The 22,748-nt window shown below is 36.3% G+C and overlaps 2 protein-coding genes across 2 annotated transcripts; one reads left to right on the top strand and one right to left on the bottom strand.

Moving 5' to 3' along the window:
• Positions 1–6,914: 6,914 nt before the first annotated feature.
• LOC311067585 (uncharacterized protein) lies at positions 6,915–11,353 on the bottom strand. Its single transcript, XM_084089549.1, has 5 exons — positions 11,108–11,353; positions 10,163–10,460; positions 7,462–7,516; positions 7,228–7,345; positions 6,915–7,108 (listed from the first exon to the last, which is right to left on the bottom strand). Exons 1-5 carry the CDS (start codon positions 11,179–11,181, stop codon positions 7,084–7,086), a joined length of 570 nt encoding a protein of 189 aa, XP_083945675.1. The 5' UTR covers positions 11,182–11,353; the 3' UTR covers positions 6,915–7,083.
• A 650-nt stretch (positions 11,354–12,003) lies between these two features.
• Positions 12,004–15,350, top strand: LOC311067584 (uncharacterized protein). The gene is made up of 4 exons (XM_084089548.1): positions 12,004–12,696; positions 12,888–12,942; positions 13,343–13,457; positions 13,610–15,350. The coding sequence occupies exons 1-4, from the start codon at positions 12,400–12,402 to the stop codon at positions 13,731–13,733; spliced, it is 591 nt and encodes a 196-aa protein (XP_083945674.1). The 5' UTR covers positions 12,004–12,399; the 3' UTR covers positions 13,734–15,350.
• Positions 15,351–22,748: the final 7,398 nt, after the last annotated feature.

The following is a 22,748-nucleotide window of genomic DNA, read 5'->3' as shown; positions in this document are numbered from 1 at the left end:
AGAAAGTAATTAGTAATAAGTAATACTGTTAGAGGGAGTAATTAGTACAGTTATCTAATTACACTGTTGAAGATTATTAGCCAGTAATTAAATACTTTTTAGAGTAACTTACCCAACGTTGTATTATCCTTCAGAAATGATTATATTATGCTGATTTATTCACGCCATTATTTATACAAAGTGAAAACATTCACTATGGAAAAAAACAAAACATTGGAAATATGGATAAGCCTTTTAAAAAAGCCTAAGTTGTGGGCAAACAGGAACAACTCTTTAATAATAACCATTAAAGAGACCCCAAATGAACTATTTCCAGGAATTAACTTAAAAGTATAAATATCAAATAAATATGGTAATCTGAAAATAGTCCTGTTTTCAATATTCAGGAATTACAGGTTCCTGTTATGGCTGTTGGAAGATCTATTCTTCTGAAAGAAAGGGAGGGTAAACACTGTTCACATTAGAGCAGGTCTGTGTGTCCTTTTCTAACAACACACATTTAGATTAGCTACCATGAAGAAAAATAATAGCATTGGTAAATATGTACGTTCCCACCCTGAAGATCCTGCATTAAGCAACTTCTATAATAAAAGGTGAATTTCGAAAACCTTAAAGAGTGACTTGAACACTTAGAGACTGAGTAAAATGAATGTGGAAAAACAGGTTAACAGAACTGGAAGAATGGGACTATTTGTCTAATTTGTTCGCAAAGTGCTGTCATATGCACTCTAAAAATGGCTGGGTTAAAAACAACCCAACTGGCAACCCAGTGCTGGGTAAATATTGGACAGAACACATGCTGGGTTAAATTAACCCAGTGACATTTTAACCCAGCAGGTTGTTGAGAAAACCCAAGATGTAGTTTTTACAATTAATTTCACATGTGCTTTACTGTAAAACTATGAATTAAGAAATAATGAAGAACATGTTTAGACTGTTAAAATAATCGTTTTTAATGCTTGTCAACTGACATTCACAAATGTGTTAAAACTGGCAGCAATGACAAACTGCACGTTCAATTCAAATGCAAAAATGTTTAACTATTACATGTTTAATGGTTTAAATACGCAGTGAAATTGACAGACAATTCAATTTTAAAGTCAGCGAATGCAAAATCATTTTTAAAATATGCTAAAATGTACATAAGTATAGTTAAATAAAGTCAAAAACAGTTAAGAAAGAAAGAAAATGAGTTCTGAACAATGAAATTTATACCATTTAATTCTTAGGAAATTAAAGTGAAATTCACAGATGTGCAAAATTGTTTGTTTAGTAATTGTTTACTCTTCAGCAAACAAGGACGTGCGAAGAAACCGAATTGCAGAAGATTCCTTGCCCTCCATCTGGAAGATAACATGCTGCAAGAACTCCCAGGTAGAAGCACACTGCTTAGTTCATGTCAGATACACAGCTGCAAGCAGTGTGATTTGTTCCCAGGCTTGTCCATTGATGATGACAAAGGATTGCGATATCTGATGGCCGTTTCCCATGGCCATGACAAAGGGATGGGTTTTTGTGGACTGCCCAGTTTAGAAATTCCACCATGTTCGTTCCAACCTATAAATACAATACAGATTGTTTCAATGGCAACAGTGTCATTATTCATTTGAAGTCAGTTCAGTGTTGGTTCAGTTCAATTCAATAACTGTGTAAAGTTCATCATGAAATGGAGTTCATCATGATTTCAACATCAATATTTTTATTTGCCGAAAAGCCGTATAATAAGTGGGATAAGTTGCTTAATAGGAATTGTTTTGAGGTAATAAAGTTAAGTCAGATAATGTACATCCAGCCAGTTTTCATCACAAAAAAAACTCCTTCGGGGTGATACGAGATCCCTCCACTTTGTGTTGATTACCCTGCTGAAGTTTATTGTGCAATATCAACTGGCTGGATGTACAGTATCCCTTGCTTATACCATGGTCTGGGTGAATACTCGATTCTGATTGGCTGCAGGGTGTCCATTAAAAAGTGATAGAGGACACCTAGTAAAGGAGTTCTGGTGAAACTGACTGTTTACCGTTCGAAATTAATAAATAAATGCGCTGGTTACATCAGCTGTGAGTAACCATAGCAACAGGCAGTAAACTGAAGGGTTCTATGAGCTGAGCGGACTATAAATATCTCCGGTTGCTAAATAAACTGTCAGGCGTAACCAGGGAAACCAAGTTATTGTTTGTAAAAACTTTAGATTTCGATTGTAAAACTAATTAAAATATAAATGAATGTTTTAAAAATGTGTTATTTGGCAAGTGACCATGGTATAAGCGGGTTAATGACCTTCGAGGTGTCCATTTTCAGGTATGGGCTCGATGGTGTTTTAAGCCCCCAATGGCTCCTTAGAGGCAGCTAACCCTACCCTCAACCTTAAACCTACCCATCCCCTCGCTGCCTGGAAGGCGCCGTTGGGGGCTTAAAACACCAAACACCGTATTAATGGACTTCGGCAGAGGCAACCGTCCTCCGCCCTCGCCGTCGTCCATTAATAGGGACTTTAAAGGAGACATATCATGCTTTTAAATTGTTCCTTTTTACATATAAATCATACATTTGTAGTCTATATAAAGCGGAACTGCAATGCTTGGGTCTGAATTCCTCATTATTATAGCTCCACAGGCCCCTTTTCTACCCCTTTTCTGATGTGCGTCTGAGAGCAACTCGTTTTGGTGCGGTCTCTTTAAATACAATTGAGACACTTCATACCCCGCCCACACTCGGTTCAACTCCACCCCGTTCGGCCATTTTTGTAGTTTGATAGCAGAGATACGATTATCTAGCGGCACAGAAACTTTTTATTCAACAAAATGTCAACAACGGAAGACTTGTCCAGCCAGCCTTACATGTTCGAGCCAGAGTCGGAGCAGGAGCGAGATGAAAATGAAGACGACGAACCTGTAGAACAACGTCTTCATATGGATGTATCGCAATGGTGTGTACTGTATTTACACATGAAACTTTGGTCTTCCGACCTTTTACCACCGTGTCGATTTATTTTGATTAATATGTGCGAGGGAGAGAGAGCAAGACAGCGTCTAGTTTGGAGACGGTGATGTCTTGTTTACACTTTCGCCTGGTGGAAAACTAACTTCTGCATCCTTTAGCTTGGACTACAAAACTGCAGCGAGAAATAAAAATGGCGGATTGCTCGAAGTGTTGGGCCGGAAGTCAATGTCCTTATTTGGCAGTTCCGCTGCAAATACTGTGACGTAATAGTTCAAAAAACGTCATAGATAACAGAAAAATCGGAACAGGTTGAAAAATATGACCAAAACAGAATATAAAGATATCAACGAAGCACCTGAAGAGAATAATTTCATATTTTCTGTACTTCTAAACACTCCAAATATACAACAAAATGCATTTAAGGGCTAAAAAAGTGCATTTGGCATGATATGTCCCCTTTAAGCAACAGCTGCGAATGGAACGGCTACGGCGACCGGAAGTATGCTGTCACACCGCCGTAGCCAAGAACGTAAAAAAGCAACCGTAAACAGGACAGCGCAACGCGGCATTAATTCATTTATTGAGATACAAAACAAGAGGAGTTTTTACTATTGTATGATGTAAATAAGTCTAAAAACCTAGATTTACCGTGCAAGCAATAGCCATACTTGCCTGACATTATAAACCATTATAAATATATTATTAACCAAACATTTTAACACATTATATAAAAGACTAACGTTAGTGGTACAATCATAAACTGATGCAATTACAATGTCATATGCCATAAAACATTTATTTACCTAATCTCTCACCAAATCAGCTGTTCTCCCGTAGTAGACCGTCGCAAAGTACAATGGACACCTCGTCGGGCATTAACTTAATTTTTGCTTACTTAATGCACAGGCAGTTCCAGTCAGGTTACAATGCAATTTAAATAGCAGTTATGCGGTTTTATACTTAGCCTACTAGTTGAAGATCAATGAAAGTCTTTCTAGCTTCGTCAATAGACGGACGAAAGACCTTCTGACCAATTCTGTAGGCTACACCGTGGCAGGAAGAAGGGGAAAGTCCAAAAGAGCAACTCTATTCTCTGCAGAAAAGAGACATAACATCTCAGAATTGGACCAGCTACAACAAATATTTACTAAAGTTAGTGCAATAATACAGACATAAAAATAAATTATACTAAATACCTAAGGTTGCCTTTTATGTTGTGTCGAAGATGTTTTCCAAAGACTGATTCAACTTTTCTTTCTCCCTTTGGAGTGATTGAGCTTTGTAACCTTACAGATCTTTTTTATGCTCAAACAGCAACATAACACACTAACTAAAGTTGAAAAGATTAAAAAGCATATTAGGGCCCCTTTAAGTAATTCTCCACCCAAAATTTAAATCTCTCATCATTTACTCGCCCTTTCTTCTGTTCTGTGTAACACAAATGGAGATAAACCATAACATAGTCCATACTAATACCAACTGACAGTGCTCCCTTTATGTTTTTAGCATTAGTTGAGAGATTTTTTCCTTTAAAAAAATTAACATGTAGCTATCGACGGAATCGAACCACAAGCTTATAAATTGCTAAACTCAGAAGTTGGCAGCCTTGTGAGCTACCTATATTTAACTAGTACGAAGGCGCGAAGCTCGTGAAACAATCCAGCTGGGCAGAAACAAACCAGCGTTGCGACCCAGCAGGTTTAACCCAACAACTGGAAAATTAAAACTACCCAAAGGTGTTTAAAATGTGATAAAATAACCCAACAAAATTACCCAACAGACTTCATTCTGGGTTAAAAAAAACAACCCAGCATTTTTTAGAGTGTGATAAAGCTCACAATGCAAGTCGCTGCTCATGAATAAATTAAAACCGCCAAATATGTTTCTAAGACTGTATATATTTTATATACTTGTACAGGTGTGCTCAAAAGTTTACATACGCCTTGATTCTTAATACTGTGTTAAAAAAGATTCAAACATTCACTGATGCCCTGGAAGGAAACAAGATGCATTAAGAGCTGGGGGGTGAAAACTTTTGAACTGGATGAAGACAATTTTTCTTTTTTTAATCTTTTTTTAAATTTTTTTTTAATACTGCCCTTCAGAAGCAACAGAAGATAAATTAAGTACAATTTACCTTGACTTCAAATTCAAAAAGTTTTCACCCCCCGACTCTTAATGCATCGCTTCTCCTTCCTGAGCATCAGTGAATGTTTGAACCTTTTTTTAATAGTTGTGTTTGAGTCCCTCAGTTGTCCTCAGTGTGAAAAGATGAATCTCAAATCATATATACTGCTGGAAAGGGTTAAAATATGCAAAAAGATGCTGTAAAACTGAAGAATTTGCAGGACCTGAAGGATTTTTCTGAAGAACATTGGGCAGGACAAACAAGAACAACCATCACAAAACAAAAGACAACTAAACAGTCGTGGATCATCCAGGTAATGATGCACAGTATTAAGAACCAAGGGTAAACTTGCGTAACTTTTATGTAAAATATCTTATTCAGGACAGTACTAAATAATAAGTAATATGCATTTTGTATGATCCCTCTTATTTTGTTTAAATAACATTTAGCAGATTCTGCAAGGTGTATGTAAACATTTGAGCACTACTGTACATATGGTACATAACCTTTAACATGACAATAAAACTTGTCAGTCCTCCCCCATATCTGTTTTTTTTGATGACCAGAACAGACACACCCCATCCTCCAACACTCACGGATCCAGTCTAGCAATAATAGTGGGCTGAACAGAAGACTACACACCTAATTCTCCAAAGAATCTTTGGTTTAAGCCGCTGCTGATTGCTCAAGTGGAATGATGCAATGCAAAAAAGACTTAAGCACCCTACACTATTGAGTTACACTGTATGATGAGCAAACAAACAATACCAGAGAGTGATATATTGTTTGTTTAAACATACACTGGAGGTCCAAAATGAATAATGAATGTAAATGAAGCAATGTTCAAAGCAGAGTTGGGTGTGTTAGAAATTTCAGAAGCGAAGACCAGGAGACATGGATGTAACTTCAGCAGGATTGTTTATTGAGAACACGTGCTGTTAGTATCTGCAGTCATCAATTCTACCTGTGGAAGCTATACACTGTAGTTCTATACACATTTTAGTGGGCAGTCCTTACAAGTGAAGTCACTTAGGTGACGACCTTAAAAAAGCATGCAAATGAAGTATTTGTGTATTAGGAACCCAACCCAGCTTCTAAGGTGTCACCAGTCCTAATCCAGTCTCAGTAATCTGTTTTATTTGACTTACAATAAAGATAACAGAACTGGCAGGAATTTCTTGCTGGAAACTTGAATGATTCATCTGATATCATCATCATAAACTTAAATGCTGAATTCAATGTACATCACTTTAGTTTTTCACTTGATGTCATGTCAAGACGTAGGATCAGCAGATCTTAAACAGATTCTTAAATGTGTGATCCCACAGGGATAACGCATTACAAGTAACACGAGATAAGTAATCAGATTACTTTTCCAAGTAACTAGTGAAGTAACATTACTTTTAAATTTACAACTAAATATCTGAGTTACTTTGTCAAATAAGTAATCCATTTTACTTTGTTCTCCCATGTATTGACTGACACCTCTCCTGTCCACAGAGATATCGATAATGAAGTGCAGAGGCGTTGTGTGTGAACATACTTTATGTATTTAATCTCACTCACCTGTTCCTTGTCCCACTCGGTTGAAATCGCAGACACCTTCATGCATTACTTTATATATAAAATAACTATAAGTAACGCCATTAGTATACTTTTTTTTTACCGTAATAGTATCGTAATATTGTAAGGCATTACTTTTAAAAGTAACTTTCCCCAACACTGAAAATTAATAATTAACTTAAAAGGAAATGTGCAAAGCTTGACATTCTTAAAAATATATTTTTTTTTTTGTGACTGCCAAGTTTTTACAAAAACCAATGAGTCTTTTTTCCCCACTTCAGTCTTTATAACACATTTATTTAGTGCATTGTTCATAAAGAAGCACATCCATACCTTATTTTATGAAATAACATATTAAACAAAGTCAAAAAGGGTGTGAAGAAGAAAAGAATATACACAATCCCATCCAGAACATTTTTCCTGAGCACTCCCAGACTTCTGAAATCCCTTCACAGTGCAACTGCGCACAACTTCCTATAAACAGACAAGCAAAAGGACTCGTTGTAAAAAACATTCTGATTCGTGATCTTTGAAATTATAAACAACAATTACAGTTCATAATCAATGGAATGATTCAAATCAACCACTCTTACTTTGCCTCTTCCATTGCAACATCCACATATTTGCAGATCTTCAGATCTCTCTCTAGAATGCTCTTTTTTAGACCCTGAATCTCTTCCTCAGCTTTCTTTTTTTCAGCATCTTGGTCTCCTGCAGAGTAACGTGTGAGATGAAACATTGACAACGAGCGTTATATTATCCGCATACCTTCTGACACTATAGTTCTATCGTTCTAAACCCCAGAAATAAGAGTAACTCATGCTTACCCTTTAGTTTGTTAAGTGCTTCTTTTGCTTCATTGCTCTTCTTCTCTAACGTATCCTGAAATGGAGAGAGACAGACAGAGAAAGACTGTGTGAGAGCACGTATAAGCTGGTTTATACACTATGGACCAATAAAACAGGGACACAGGGCTCAGTTTAACAGAGAACAGGCCTGTCGACAAACTTGATTTGCATAACATCCACTGTGATGTAACACAACATTGTAAGGAATCCTAAAACATTAGCACATTCCAACTATCAAGAGATAGTATGAACTCATATGAACCATTCAAATTATAGCAAATAGCCGCCTATAACCGCAAATAACACTCTGTTCAGGTTTGTAAGATCTTCTTTTGAAAGAAAGGCTGCATTTATTTGTCCAAAAATACAGTAAAAACATTAATATTGTGAAATATTTATGCAATTTAAAATGACTGTTTTCTATTTTATTATATTTTAAAATTTTATTTATCCCTGTGATCAAAGCTGAATTTTCAGCATCATTACTCCAGTCACATGATCCTTCAGAAATCATTCTAATATGCTGATTTGATGCTTACAATTTTTTATTATTATTATTATCAATGTTAAGAACAATTTAATGTTGTTTTGTGGAAACTGTGATGCAGTGTTTTCTTTGATAAATAGCAAGAATAGAATTTAATACATCCTTGCTAAATACAAGTATTAATTAAAAATATATATTACTGACCCCAACCTTTTGACAGCTATTATAGCGCATGTGTGTGATGATCAAACTAACAACTTCTATAGCATTATTATAGAAGTAATGTATTTGATTCAGAAATGGCAAGCTGTCTATCTGGTTCTTTGGTTTTACTTATCTTGAAAAGTTGCAAAACTGGAAATACAGTTTTCATTCCATGTATAAACAGTGAGTTTCAAATGAATTGAATGTTTGCATGTTTAAACTTCATTATCACTTCTGGTGGGTTATTTAACCATACCAAATTAGCTTACAAATGTATAGAATTCAACAAGTCAACAATACAAAAATTTGTTTTACCCTGTTGGCAAAGAGTCACATCTCAAAACTGGATACTGTTACAGTTTCATAACATTAAATATGATCATATATGTTGAAATATAATCATTCTGTGCCCTTGTAAATCGTTTGGGAAAACTTTCTGTGTTCCTAATTCACTGTTAATTACTTATTCAATTCAATTCATATTTATTTGTATAGCGCTTTTCACAATACATTTAATTTCAAAGCAGCTTTACAGAAAATGCATGTGTCTACATTACAATTTAGAGCTTATGCTTTTGCGTTGATGAATATTTGTAGCATATAATGTGTATATACATGTATGAATGTACTGTATGAGAAAAAAGAATGAATCAAGTTTTTCACCATTTTATCTTTTGCATTGACTAGTTCATTTTAAATAGTCCTGTGGTCTGACAAATAAAATATTTAAAAGTGCAAATAATTTCTCCATTGCCATATACAAGCTACACTATTCAAAAGTTTAGGAACAGAAAGATACAAAATAAATAAAAAAAGAAATTAATATGTGTACCAGTGTTGGGGGTAATGCTTTACAACCAATGTGAGTTATGTAATCATATACTTGTCAAGTAACTAATAAAGTAACAGATTAGTTTTAAATTTAGATTTACTAAATTTTAACTTTAAATTTTAAAGTTACGTTTTCAAATAAATAATGCAAGTTACTTTGTTTTCCCATGTATTGACTGACACCTCTCCTGTTGAGAGAAATCGATAATGGAGGCATTGTGTGTGAACATGATGGTTATTGTAATTCTAGACTAAATATGAGCAGGCAAATTACTCATCTCACTTGCACAAAAACAGATTCAGTATTCATCAAAATAAATAAAAACCGTGAAATGCAAACTTAGAATATTATGCAAACCTGCAATAATTAACTATCCTAAATTACACAAATATACTTCATATTTGCTGATCCAATTCGACCATATATTCTTCTGTAATCTAGAAATGACAGCACAGCTGAAAGGTTTGTTTGAGATGCGCCCTTTACTGTACATGTGTGAATTTGCATTTCAGCCTGAGGCTTTTGGTGTGAAAGGACCTTTACATTTGCCAAAAATATACGTTTTTTGATATTAAAAAACAAACAAGCAACCCCAGACCAGGTGAGAAAAAGTAACACAAAAGTAACGTAAAGCATTAGTGACTAAGAAACGCAAATAGTTACTTTTTTAGGGAGTAACGCGTAATCCAATACTTTTAAATGTAACTTTCCCCCAACACTGACTTGTATTCAAATGAGTGCTGTTCTTTTGAACTTTCTATTCATCAAAGAATCCTGAAAAAAAGTATCACGGTTTACAAAAATATTACTAGCAGCAAAACTGTTTTCAACATTGAGTATGATACGAAATGTGTCTTGAGCTACAAATCAGCATATTAGAATGATTTCTGAAGGATCATGAGACACTGAAGACTGGAGTAATAATGCTGAAAATTCAGCTTTGCCTCACGGGTATTTTTAAACTGCAATAACAGTTCACAATAAACAGTAATGTATATAGCATTTGACGTCGCAGGACGTCACCTTCTCAAAAGGATTTAATGTCACCTAGCCTCATTTCACAGACAAAAGAGCAAAAAGGAGTTACTTTGTGCAAAGGCAGAGAAAAATGAGAAAATCACAGTAAAGCTCAACTGCTTCAAGATTATTCACAATACCTTCTCAGTTTTGCAGGTGCCGAGTTCCTTTTCAGATGCATCAGTGCTTTTCTTAGAGTCATCCCTCTGTTTTTTGAGCTGATCCCTCTGTGTGATCAGAGCACTGAGCTTTTTAGAGATCTCTTCCACTTTCGTCTTGGCTGACATGATTCCATCCTCCTTAAACTTCACCTGTTCACCGGAAACAACGATGCGCGTTTGCAGTTTTCGGATGTTGAGCTCCTGCTGTACGGCCTGGTAGGTTATAATCAGCAGGGCACATAAGGCCAGGAAAACCATTGCCGTCATGCCTCTCATCCTGAGGGAATAAAGGTAGGAAGAAAGAGGAAAGGAAGACCAAGAGAGTTCCTCAGGGGAGCGCTGATTTAGTTTTCTCTCTCTTTCTCTCTCTGTAGACACAGTCACTCGGTTCTCATGGCAGCAGCACCTATGCTGTCGAATGAAACTGACACAACTACCTGTCTTTTCTTTCGGAAAAGCATTCGATCTGAGCCGTAGACAGGTAGGTAAGCCTGTCTTACCTGTACAACTGGATGTCTGGGTTTAAGTAAACAAATGTGTGTGTGGGCGAGAGAGAGAGAGAGAGAGAGAGAGAGAGAGAGAGAAAACCTCAGCACTTCCTTGCTGCTGTTGTTGTGATCCCTGACTAACTTTTCCATTTTCTCCACCCACCTTCGTGTCATCAAAGAAACTAAGAAGACAATATAGCATCAACTCTCAGGAATTCTTGTTCCCATCAAATAATATACGCATATCCAGTCCTCCCTTATCTTAAGGGTTTAAGGTGTTCCATTCCTATAAAACTGCAAATTTGGTAAATCATTACAAGGTGGTTAAACAGGATGAACCGGGATACTGTTGTTTGCATGACTTAACCAACATGTCAAACTGTCCTCCGTGTATCGAAACCCTTTTCCCCCCCAGCGAGGTTTAACAGGTGCTCACCTGGTTCGTTGAGGTTTCAATACTCTACTGTGAAGGTTTGGCTCGACTGAAGTAAAAATTATTTTGTCCATCATTGTAGACTACTTGGATTTCAATTCAAGGGGCAAGTTCCAGGCGTGACTAAATAGAACTTCTTCGATGTGTGACTTATTTCATAATCGACTTGGACGTGCGACGTGGTCGTACCAGAAACCGAACCAGAACCAGAACAAGCGTCCTCGCGTCAACGACTCGCTGAACCGACTCATTGAACGGAGAATCATTTCTGTCGGACACGAACATGTCCAATTCATAATAAAAGCTGCTGATGAGCCAGTGAGTGAACAGAGGACTTGACTAAACTTAGGCCTACTTAGCAGAATGTTAAATAAACGTATTGGAAATGATACGACTTAAATGAGAGATTTATAAACACATACACTGAAAACACTGATTAGTTTTTCATACACTGGATAATTGGAGTTTTTAGGTTATTTCCATTGTCTTCTGTCAGATGGAGGGAAAACATTAAAAATTAGTTGTTGTTTTTTCATGCAATGAGCCTGAAATTATTTCATTAACACTTACATAGCCTAGATGCAAAATGTCTATTATTTATTCATAATTTATTCTTCTAGGCTATGTTTTGAAGGTTTTTGCAGATGGGTTTATTCAAAACATTTAGGCTATTCCTAAAAAATGATTCTGATTTATTAAGTGTCTTTATTACTGTCTTTATCCAATGTTCAGATTTCTTTGACATATTTCTGAAAACATGAAATACAACATAAACATCTAAACGTGGCAGCCTACATTTGTCTTCTGTGATCATGACGTAGGCTACATTAATTGCTGAATCAGTTTAACCGGTCCTTGAAACGAACTGTTCAAAAGAACTTTCCATCTAGCGTAACGTCCTACGTCTTATTTGCTCGACATCACTGTGGACGTACACCAATGCGTTCGGGGGGTGGGCGTGGTTTTTCACAGGTGGGTTGTGTTACCTGTAGCGACGTCTTCACTCCTTTCAAGCACCGCTCAGGTGTTAACAGGTATTTACCGATTGTTAAAATAAAACGTCAAACCAGGAAGGGAGCTATTTGAGGATTTATTTATTTTTCATTTCCATATCTTATCATCGATCTCGGTAATATCACCGAGAATACATAAAGTCAGCTCTATAAAATAATGCAACAGCCGTCGTCTTCTTCTGAGGGTGTTAATATCTACGACAGGTAACTCTGATCATCTGTACACCTGCACGCGAGAGACGGGATCTGAAACAGGTTTAGCTTCCTCTTGAGTCCTCCATCATGAAGTTTCCTGCCTTGCTGTTGGGTTTTGTCTTGGTGTGCAGTCTGGGCATCGCTGGCTACATCCATAGCAAACGGAAGCAGGAACTGCATTTGAATAAACAGGCTTCATTTCTAGATATTAAATTCAGAGTGACCGGGGATGTTCTGGGGGAGTACGAAGATCAGTTGATCCAGTCCAACACAGAAATAGAAAAGACTAAGAAAGAGCTGGATACTCTGACTAAAGACGTGTCCCAAGTTAAGACCTTATTGGCTCAGAAAAAGAGTGATGCTGATAACTGTAAAGGAGACAAGGTGAGTTGAATATGGAGGGATTGTTTAATTTTTATATGCGCTCAACAATTAATATCCATCTTAGACCTTATTTAAATGCTTCATTGTATTACTATTATAATTGCCTGTATACCTTCAAATACAATGTCTCAATTGTAGGTCTAAGTGACACCTGTGGTTTATTATAACCTCTTTAATTTTTTCTTCTCCAGAAACGACTCACAGATGAAATTGCTGCTTCAGATTCAGAGAAGAAAGTTATCGGGGGTGAGTTTTTTTTTTAGTTTTAAAAGAAAACCGTAGGCTATGGAAATGTCTTAAATATTGACCAAAAGTAGTATGGAGTAGAAAAACTGCTATTTATGTTCACCCTGCATTGTATCTCAGATTAACTAGATTTGTCATTTATTGTTAATCCTTTGACAATACTCAATACTGCCCCCCTGCGGCAACAAATGCAAATCAGTCGTGCCTGGATAAATGCCAGCTAAATAAATAATGCTGTATATTGTTAGTCGTTGAGTATTGAAATTGTGCAATTGATTTCTTTGTGTTTTAAAGATGTTGACAATAGCCTACATAATTGCACATTATGTAATTGTTTGTTTTGCGTTGACCTGCTATTAAAAATATCCTCTCAAGACATTTTTCTGCTTTCTGTTCCTAGATGAGTTTGTCAAGGAGAAGTCTCATTGGGAAACGGAGGCTGCTACTCTAAAAAAACAACTGGAGCAGGATAGCGCACTCTGCAAGTACATCGACAAGACCTCTGAGGAGGGAAGGTGAGTGAATTTGTACAACAGAATAATTTGTTATGGATCTAATTATTTAAACTTAAAATTGAAAGATTTTTTTTTTTAAATGCAATTTAAATAGAAAATCGATAAAGAGCATTCCATCAACATTGCTTAACAATACTCTTTACTTCTCCAAGGAAACTGTGTAACATAATTGAAGAGCCACAAAAGCCACAGGAACCGCCTGCAGACAAACCCAACCCTGAGGAAAAAAAAGTTGAAGTGCCAGAAGCTGAACAGCCAAAAGTAAAGGTGGAGTGAAGGAAAAACCAAGTGGATTGAGTATGTGTGTGATAAGGAGACGGAAAACAATACTATGTCAGTATCCGCTGGAGAATTGAAAGGAAGATTAGCTAAAACTGAACATCTTGCTTGGGTTGATCTCCAACATTCCACAAGCGTCCCTGAAATGACAGACACACACTTTCTCAACCATGCACGCAACAAACCTGGATCTGAAGTTTGACTGATAACATCATGCGTTCTGTCATATTCCTGGTCTGTTTTGGTTTATAAGAAATATGGGATGACACCGATATATTGACAATTTCAGCTGCATATCTGCTATTTATCAATTGATTTTGTTGTCCACTTTATCCACAATTAAGTTATGAAATTTTCTTTGATCATTTTTTTTTCATTTTTTCATACAGTTAGGTTCCTTTGCTTTCTTGGGTGTGTTTGTCCTTTTAATATTTCTTTATTTCTTCTTTATTTTTTGCCCCTGTTACTGTGTCATTATGACCCTCCCTCAGGCTCATGCATACATGCCCGCTTGTATCGACCAATGGGAAAGCTCTTACCCTCTTACTGTCACTCCTAATTATCCTCACCCTGTTACCCCAGTTACTATTGTTATATAGTCCTTACAACAACGAGCTTAACCCATCAGAGCCTTCAGTGCAGTTATGAAGTTCAAAGGATTGCTCTTCAGTGTCATTTTGTTATAAGTGTTGGTTTTATTCTGAAATATTGTGATGCTTAATGTAACAATAAAGGCAGAGTTTGGTTAAACACTCCCTTTTATGTATTCTTCCAGTAAATGGATGGTTACTGCTATTTTAAATGTTTGCCTAGTCATTGTAATCTAATCTTAAACTAGGTTGTTTAACCAGTTTGATGGGTATGTAAAAGTAATGTCACAATAGGTTTTACAGGTGACATCCAGTTTGAGACAAAACACGACAGAAGTTTTAATATACAGCACCACCTTCTGACAAATCCTTGGCAGTAATTATACAGTTGTGTTAAATGGAACTGGAATATTCCGGGTTCAATAGAAGTTAAGCTCAATCAGGAGCATGTATGGCATAGTTACAGACTTTTTTGATTAATTTAGCATTTTCTAATAGATTTAATAGCAGAAATGTGCAGCTTATTATTGTATAAATTCACTTGCATACATTTGTTTAAAAGGTTAGTTCACTCAAATTATTTACTCTCCCTCATGTCATTCCAAACCTGTTCTGTGAAACATAAAAGATATTTTGAGTGTTTTAAATGTCTTAATGTTTTTATCTAAACAATGGAAGTCAATGGTAACTTGCGGTGGGGTTGTTAAGGCTGTGGGAGATCAGCAGAAGAACAGAAACCAGCTGTTTCAATGGTGTTAAAGTGCGTGGATAACGGTTGGTGCTCTGCCTTTATAAAGCAGCACCAAACGCCAATTCCACTGACTTTTTGTTCTTCAGACCGTTGATTCTGACTGTCTGAACAAGCCTGACACAGAAGTTCCTCGCCATAGAAAAGCACCCCTTCAGCGGACGGCATCACAAGCTGCTACTGTGAACGCGGCCGTAAATTATATATTGTTAATAGGAAGCATCACTAAAATAATTAAATGATTTTTGTTTATTTAAATTAAAAAAGTTGTTCTGATTATCGTTCTCTCATTCTGATTTTTTTCGACCGTCACCACGGCCATTCTGGCATCACAAAAAGTTTCATCTCTTTGCTTTTCAAAGAGTGTCAGCCATCTTCAGGCTGTGGGTATAAAGATCTTTCCATACCTGGACAATTGGTTGATCTGTGCACCATGAAGGGTAACTAGGTTATCTACCCTGGCGCAATCTTACTGCTTAGGCACATGTTTGCGCAGTTCCAAAAATTAGTGGGGATGATATCGGCAGCAATAAAGGTAGTGCCTCTGGGACTGCTCAATGCAGGATCACTGCAGTTTACACTCATCCCTAAATTACACAGGTGAGCGAAGTTGAAGCTCACATGAAAATATGTTCAGGCTCTGCATCAGTGGATAAGCAAAAGGAAATTGAACCAAGGGGTTCCTCTGGGGAATATACCAGCAAGGAGAATGGTGGTGACAATGGATGCTTCTCTGACTAGTTGGGGGGTTGTCTGGCAAGGCAGAACAGTCAGGGGTTTATGGGTGGTCCCCTCGACCATGGGGTCAGTCTATCTGTCTTTGAGACATTTGATTCAATTCTACAGGAGAAGCAATAGACTTCTGTTTCGGGCCTACCCAAAACTCACCTCTCACAGTCTACATACCCGGAGTAGTAAACCGGGCAGCCGATCTCTTCTCCCGAACTGGGCCTCCCCCGAGGGAATGGCAATTACACCCAGAGGTGGTGTCTCTGATATGGGCCCGTTTGGAAGAGCCCACACTGACCTGTTTGCATCAGCCGAGACAACCCATTGCAAGATGTGTTTTTGTCTGTGCAGCCAAGGTGGGCCTTTGGGAATGGATGCACTGTTTCACGAGTGGCCGGGACGATTGTTATACGCTTTGTTATTATGGGACATTACAGGATCTTACTGATCGCCCCGAAGTGGCCATGTAAACATTGGTTCCCACTTTTATGTCTGGTTCTAGACCTTCCATGGCTGCTACCAATCAGAGCAGACCTTCTCTCTCAAGTGGAGGGTCAGATCTGACACCCGAAAGAAGCCACGCTAAAACTCTGGGTTTGGCCCCTGCTTTGCAGAGTTAGAGGCAGTAGTGAAAACCAGAAACAATGCTAAAGCACCTTCCACTTGGGATAATTACTCAAACAGAAGGCGTGTGTTCTCTAATTGGTGTCAGGACAGAAACCTGGACCCCATTTATTGTGGTCTTGATTCTATTCTATGCTTTCTTCAGTCACAGTGAAAGTTTATGTTGTGGCTATTTCTAATTTCCATGCTGCACAGTTTTGGGGAAGGCTTATCAATTGGTAAACATATGTTGGTGTTTCAATTTCTTAAAGGGGCACGTTGCCCCTTTAAGAAAAAAGTTAAAATCACCACCCTAGGATCTTCCCATGGTTCTACAGTCATCATTGCCTAAATCTCCATTTGAACCATTGGCCCAGGCGGATCTTAAATCACTAACGTGGAAAACAGTTTTCCTTCTTGCTATCTGTTCAGCAAAAAGAATGGGCGAAATAGTTTAACAGTAAGTGAGGACTGTCTGAGTTGGAAAGCAGATTATTCAGGGGTCTCTCTTTGGCTGAACCCGGCTTTCTTGCCTAAGGTTCTTAATCCTCGCATGATCAAGTAATTGAACTCTTTCAAGTACAGGGCTTGATATCACTACCTTGTGTCCAGTTCGAGCACTTCACACTTACATTGAGCGCACACAGTCGTTGTGCACTTAGCTGTTTGTGTGTTTTGATAAGAACATGATGTTGGACAACCTGCCTTGAAACAGCGCCTATCACGTTGGATAGTAGACAGTATTGCACAAGTGTATTCCAGCCAGAGCTTACCAGATCCAGGGAAGTTGGTGACTCGTTCTACCAGGAGTCTGGCCACTCGGCAATGAAGGAAGTGGCACTTACGGACATATGTGCACGGGCCTCATGGAGCTCACCTTGCTCCATTGCCAAGTATTACAGGGCCAATGTGGCAGTATAAGGAAGTGTTCGGTACACCCGGATGTTATAAAGGGAACCAACCACTTAAGGTCAGTCATTTGAATTAGTTTACATTAGGTCTCGAGGAAAGGCAGCACAATAGCATCACTCAAGGTAAGACCGTGGTGACGGTTATCATTCTCATAGTGGACCACGTCTCTACAATGTTCTCCTTGGGATAAACTAGCGATGTCTTTTGAGGACGTGCCCACGACGTTTCTGGAACGTTAGCCAAGATTATAAAAAATGGAACTTTACCACAACGTCCTCACAACGTTGTCATAAATATAAACATTATATAGGCCTATACAACGTTTATATATAGGCTAGGCATATATATATATATGTATATATATATATGTATATATATGTATGTATGTATATATATATATATATATATATATATATATATATATATATATATATGTTTTTTTTTTATTTTTTTTTTTTTTTATTTTTTTATTAAGGAGGTTGAGTGTTCGTAAAAACAAAAACAAAAAATTTACCCTTTCATGCATGAATTATGATAACCTCAGTCAGGATTTTTTTCCTATGTGTTTTTATTGCTCTTAGGGCATGAAAAACAAGAATTGATTTTTATTTTATTTTTTTACAAATTTTTCAGAGAGATCTTCAGATGTCCACTTGAGTGGACAGTATGCGGTTATGGTTTAAACTTAAGATATACTATATTAAATATAAGACAATAATCAAACAGATAAGGTATGTGAATTTAACAAACTAATCAATACAATTATATCAAATCATGTGAAAACTATAAAATATATACAAAAAATATAAATGCAAAATATTGCAAAGGCTTCATACAACTTCATACAAGTTGCACTACGCGTATCTTTGATATCAGAACATGAGGATGTGATTCCATCAGAATTTTCTACAGTCTGTCAAGGTACAATGTGGAAACCACTCAGATGCTCCTCCAGTGCACCAGAGTATGGAGATTTACCCTTATTAGCTGATAATTCTGATTATGTTCAAGATGGACATGCACATTTCTATCATAGCCCTCCTCTGAGAAAACCTAGCGATACGTTTTTTTCAATCTCATCTGAAATGATCAGTGTTGGGGGTAATGCATTACAAGTAACATGCATAACGCATTCAGATTACTTTTTTGATGTTACAAGTAAAGTAATGTGTTACAAGTAACATGCATTACCTAATCAGATTACTTTTTGATCTAACAAGTAATTAACTACAAGTAATGTGCATTACCTAATCAGATTACTTTTTGATGTAACGAGTAAAGAAACGCATTACAAGTAACATGCATTACATAATCAGATTACTTTTTGATGTTATGAGTAAGGAAACGCATTACAAGTAACATGCATTACGTAATCAGATTACTTTTTGATGTTATGAGTAAAGAAACACATTACAAGTAACATGCATTACGTAATCAGATTACTTTTTGATGTTATGAGTAAAAAAACGCATTACAATAACATGTATTACGAAATCAGATTACTTTTTGATCTAACAAGTAAAGTAATGCATTACAAGTGTCATACATTATGTAATCACATGACTTTTTTCGATGTCAATGAAAATTACATTCTAATAATACAAGTACATTTATTTACAGTAAAAAAAAGTCACTGCAGATTAAGTTTTTAAGTTTTAAATTTCAAAAACAATATTCACATTATAATTATGAATTGTAGCTGAAATATAGCAATTGATGCATTATGTCCACTACAGTGGACATGTGATTAATCAGAGTTTTCTCTCAATCTAAAATCAAAACTTGGAAAATTTTACTGTGATATGACTCATTAGATATTGCTTGATGCTGCAATATTTTTTTTACCTACAAGAGTCTCCTAGGATAGAAGGAATGGGTGGATATTCCGGAGCAACTTGCCATGTCTGACTGACCCTTGGCCGTCTTGGTTTGGAGGGGGGAAAAATTGAAACACAAAGGCTTGCCAATTGGTTGCAATTTATAGGATGATGCACCAGGGTCCAATGAAGAGGCTGATGTGCAACTTTGCCATAAAAACCCGTGCAAATTCAAGAAAATGCTTTTTTAATAGCTGTCCACTGTAGTGACCACTATGCGTGAAAGGGTTAAATTATAAAAGTGCCACTTCACGTGGAGGAGTGGCATTTTGCACATATATGAGCGGGTTGAAGGACTTCAAAATGAGTTTTAAATTCATGAGATTTTTATTCAGCCTAATGTATTAATTCTAGATGTTTATGTAAATGCGCTTGACTGCGTGCGCGTTGAACATTTGAGTAGCTTTCAAATCCTGGAGCGCGCAGAGTTGCCATGGAAACGGCGCAGCAAACACAACTGACAAGCAGCAAACTCCCTCTCTCGCTGTTGTTTTCACTGCTTTCAGATGAGTTTAGTCTCTAAAATCACACAAATAATACACACAACTGTTCCTGACACTTTCCTTACATGTTATTGACACACATCTGTTGAATATTTACTTAATAGAAATAGTTTAGTGTCTTCGGAAAAAGTCCGTTTCAGAAGAGGTAACGTTAATGTTAACTGTTAACTTAAGTTAGGCTAACTTAAACTCTTGTTTATAAAAGTTTGGGCTTTTATTTAATTACGTCTTTATGTGTAGGCGAAATTTTTTTTAGTTTTGGAAAGGTTTTGCTGTCAGTTGAATGGGTGATTGGAAGTTGGCTAATTTATTTAACAAATTGATATTTAACATAAATGTATGTGCTGTTAATCGATTAGCTGCTACGTCACTTACACGGAGAGCAAAAAAGTATGAAACTAGTAACTTAGTTAAAATGCGTTTTGATCTTTCTTTGTTCTGTTATTTTAGCAGCGACAAAATAACCCCTTAAAGAGGGAAAGCTCCACGATTTCAACATTTCTGAAGAAAGCTGCTGCCAGAGAGGAAACACAGGTGAAGTGAGGAAGCTCATTAAATAACTTAATATCCATTTTTCCCCACAATATGTTTTACCTATATCACCATACATCTGTTTTTTCCTTTTTTTTATTATCTCAAATTTAAAAATTGTATTCATTTAATTTATTTTAAGAAGGCTTTGACATTCAAATGTAAGTGAGCAATATTCAATGAATATGTAAACCGTTTACATATTCATTGAAACTAAAACATAAATTCTGTTATCCTAAGAAATTATTTTCAGTATATTCTTCTTTCTTCACAACGCACCTGTGTTAGCTGGGTAGTTATAACCCAGGTAATTGCTAATAAGTACATAGTATGTACATGCGGAACAGGACTGTAAAATAAAGCGCTGCTGAAAAAAAGTTAGTAAGATAAATCATGTTGTATATCTCTTGTTGCTATAATATTGAAACAGTGAGTATTGTAATTTTTACCAATTGGCCTCATTCACTTCAAATGTAAATGCATCACTAAGTTTTATTTAAAAAAAGAAAAGGAGGGACAAGTAGAATTTAAGTGAATATGGAATACTCTAACAATGCCATTTTATTAACTTTTTATTTTCAGTTGATAGGTTTTGAAATATTAAAAGTAATGAGTAAGCCTTCCTCTTTTTTTAATGGTTTTCTATGGTAAAGAACAGAACTGACCCTAAGTGAACTTAATTGGCTTAGTATCTGCTCCCATTGTGTGCGTCTCCCCGTTTTTTTTTATTATTATTACCCTGCAGGCTCACAATTAGTGTCTCTCTTCCGCCCCATCTCGTTCAGAAGGTCATTGTGTACAGCGGGACTCCGAGGGAGGGGCAGAAAGCAGATAACATCTGCTTCATTTCTGATTCTCTGATGAAATAGATAATAAATATATTGTTTTGGGCTTGTCTTATGTAACCTTTTAATGTCTTTAATGTTAATTTAAGCATGTAGACAACAACTGTTCTAGCGCTGCTTCAGCAACAGGAAAATTATATGCTTCCAGATATCAGTCCAGACATATTAATCAAACAAAGTAGAACAGATAGTAACAGTTTTTTTATAGACAGGGATATTTTTGTTCATGAATGTTACATGTCAGACAAGATAGATGACATGGAATAATAAAAAGGACATAATACAGTGTTTTGTATAATGAATATTTTTTTGTTGTTGTTGTTGTGGTGTCACAAAGAAATATTTGGTAAAATGCAAAATGTATTAAATGCAAAAGCTAGTAGACATTGTGCACTGCTCTATTACAATTGTTCTAAATACAAATAATTAAATAATGAGATATAGTACCTATGGAAATTACCAACAAAGGAGGGAAAATCTAAATTTGTATAATTTTGTTTTTAATTTATAAATGCAATTTATAAAATCACTTGTTTACCTTTGAAAAATGTCTCTTCTGTTGTATTTCATACCAAGAAAATGAATCATCAATTGTCTAATGTAATAACACAAATTACAAATAAGACTCAGACAACAACTTTACAATATAACTCATTTAAATACAACACTTGTTACACCCCCCCCCCCCCCCCAAGTAAACAAGTGATTTTCAATTGAATATGAAAAGAATATCTTTAAAATTTCAGTTTTTCTTCATTTCCAAGATATCACCCATAATGTATGAAAAAGTGTACAGAAATATGAAATAAATCATATATCCGCTTGAAGAAATAATGTGAACATTGGTTTACAAATCAATAAAATATATATAATCTCAGAAGTCTAAATGCAAATAAACAGTATGTAATTCCAACTACCAGCTCTTTATCAAACACATTAACAACAGAATCATTTATCCATGGCTTTTTATTTATTAGACTTCTGTTCAGAAAGATACCTTTGCATCAGCTGATCATGAGAACTGAACAGATGGACTCTTGAGGTTTGACTCCATTGGGTCATGACCTTCAGAAGTTCTGTCAGCCACAATGCAAATGGATGTCACATTATAGGGTGGAAAGAATACCCAATGTTGAAGATCATGTCAGCAAAAGTGGCTTGGGTGACCATTGAATTGAGCTTTTATATTTTGGGGATATTAAATTATAACAAGCCAAACCCAAATAGACAGGAAACTAAATGAAGTCTTAAACACCTCTTGTTTTGCTGCATATTTTGACAAGAGTGCACAATCAAAAAGACAAACAGGGTTTTTGATGTAAACCCCTATGCCTAAATGTAACCCATAAGTTATCCCTAAAATCAGAGGGAAACGATATGTGAATAACACTGATGTTGAAGCATAACCCTGGTTATAAGCCTAAACTTGACATAAACTGTAAACTTGTCCCTCAAATCTGGTTGGTTGATTAGAATGTTGTTCCAGGATCAACAAAGACGTTGATCCAGGAACATGTTGCACTTGGTGAAATCAGGTTCTGCCTGTTACAAGCCGGGATAGTGTAAAAGGCTTTCTTACAGTAACCTGTGGACTTTTGTTTTGCAGCATTGTTCTCCATGGTTCTTACAGCCAGCTCAGAATTGAGATCAGATTTGCTTTGAGTTAAATATTTG

Source organism: Abramis brama (genome assembly GCF_963993115.1).
Source record: "Abramis brama genome assembly, chromosome: 17".
In the NCBI taxonomy this organism is placed as follows: Eukaryota; Metazoa; Chordata; class Actinopteri; order Cypriniformes; family Leuciscidae; genus Abramis; species Abramis brama.
Note: the sequence above shows the minus strand (reverse complement) of the source record. Positions and strands in the feature narration are given on the sequence as shown.

Excerpts from the sequence above, each read along its gene's own strand:
- LOC311067584 (XM_084089548.1), top strand. The coding sequence starts at position 12,400 with ATGAAGTTTCCTGCCTTGCTGTTGGGTTTTGTCTTGGTGTGCAGTCTG. Across the intron at positions 12,697-12,887 it reads ATAACTGTAAAGGAGACAAG|AAACGACTCACAGATGAAAT; the intron begins GTGAGTTGAATA and ends TTTCTTCTCCAG. Across the intron at positions 13,458-13,609 it reads AAGACCTCTGAGGAGGGAAG|GAAACTGTGTAACATAATTG; the intron begins GTGAGTGAATTT and ends TACTTCTCCAAG.
- LOC311067585 (XM_084089549.1), bottom strand. The coding sequence starts at position 11,181 with ATGATGGACAAAATAATTTTTACTTCAGTCGAGCCAAACCTTCACAGT. Across the intron at positions 10,461-11,107 it reads TTGAAACCTCAACGAACCAG|GATGAGAGGCATGACGGCAA; the intron begins GTGAGCACCTGT and ends TTATTCCCTCAG. Across the intron at positions 7,517-10,162 it reads GCACCTGCAAAACTGAGAAG|GATACGTTAGAGAAGAAGAG; the intron begins GTATTGTGAATA and ends TCTCCATTTCAG.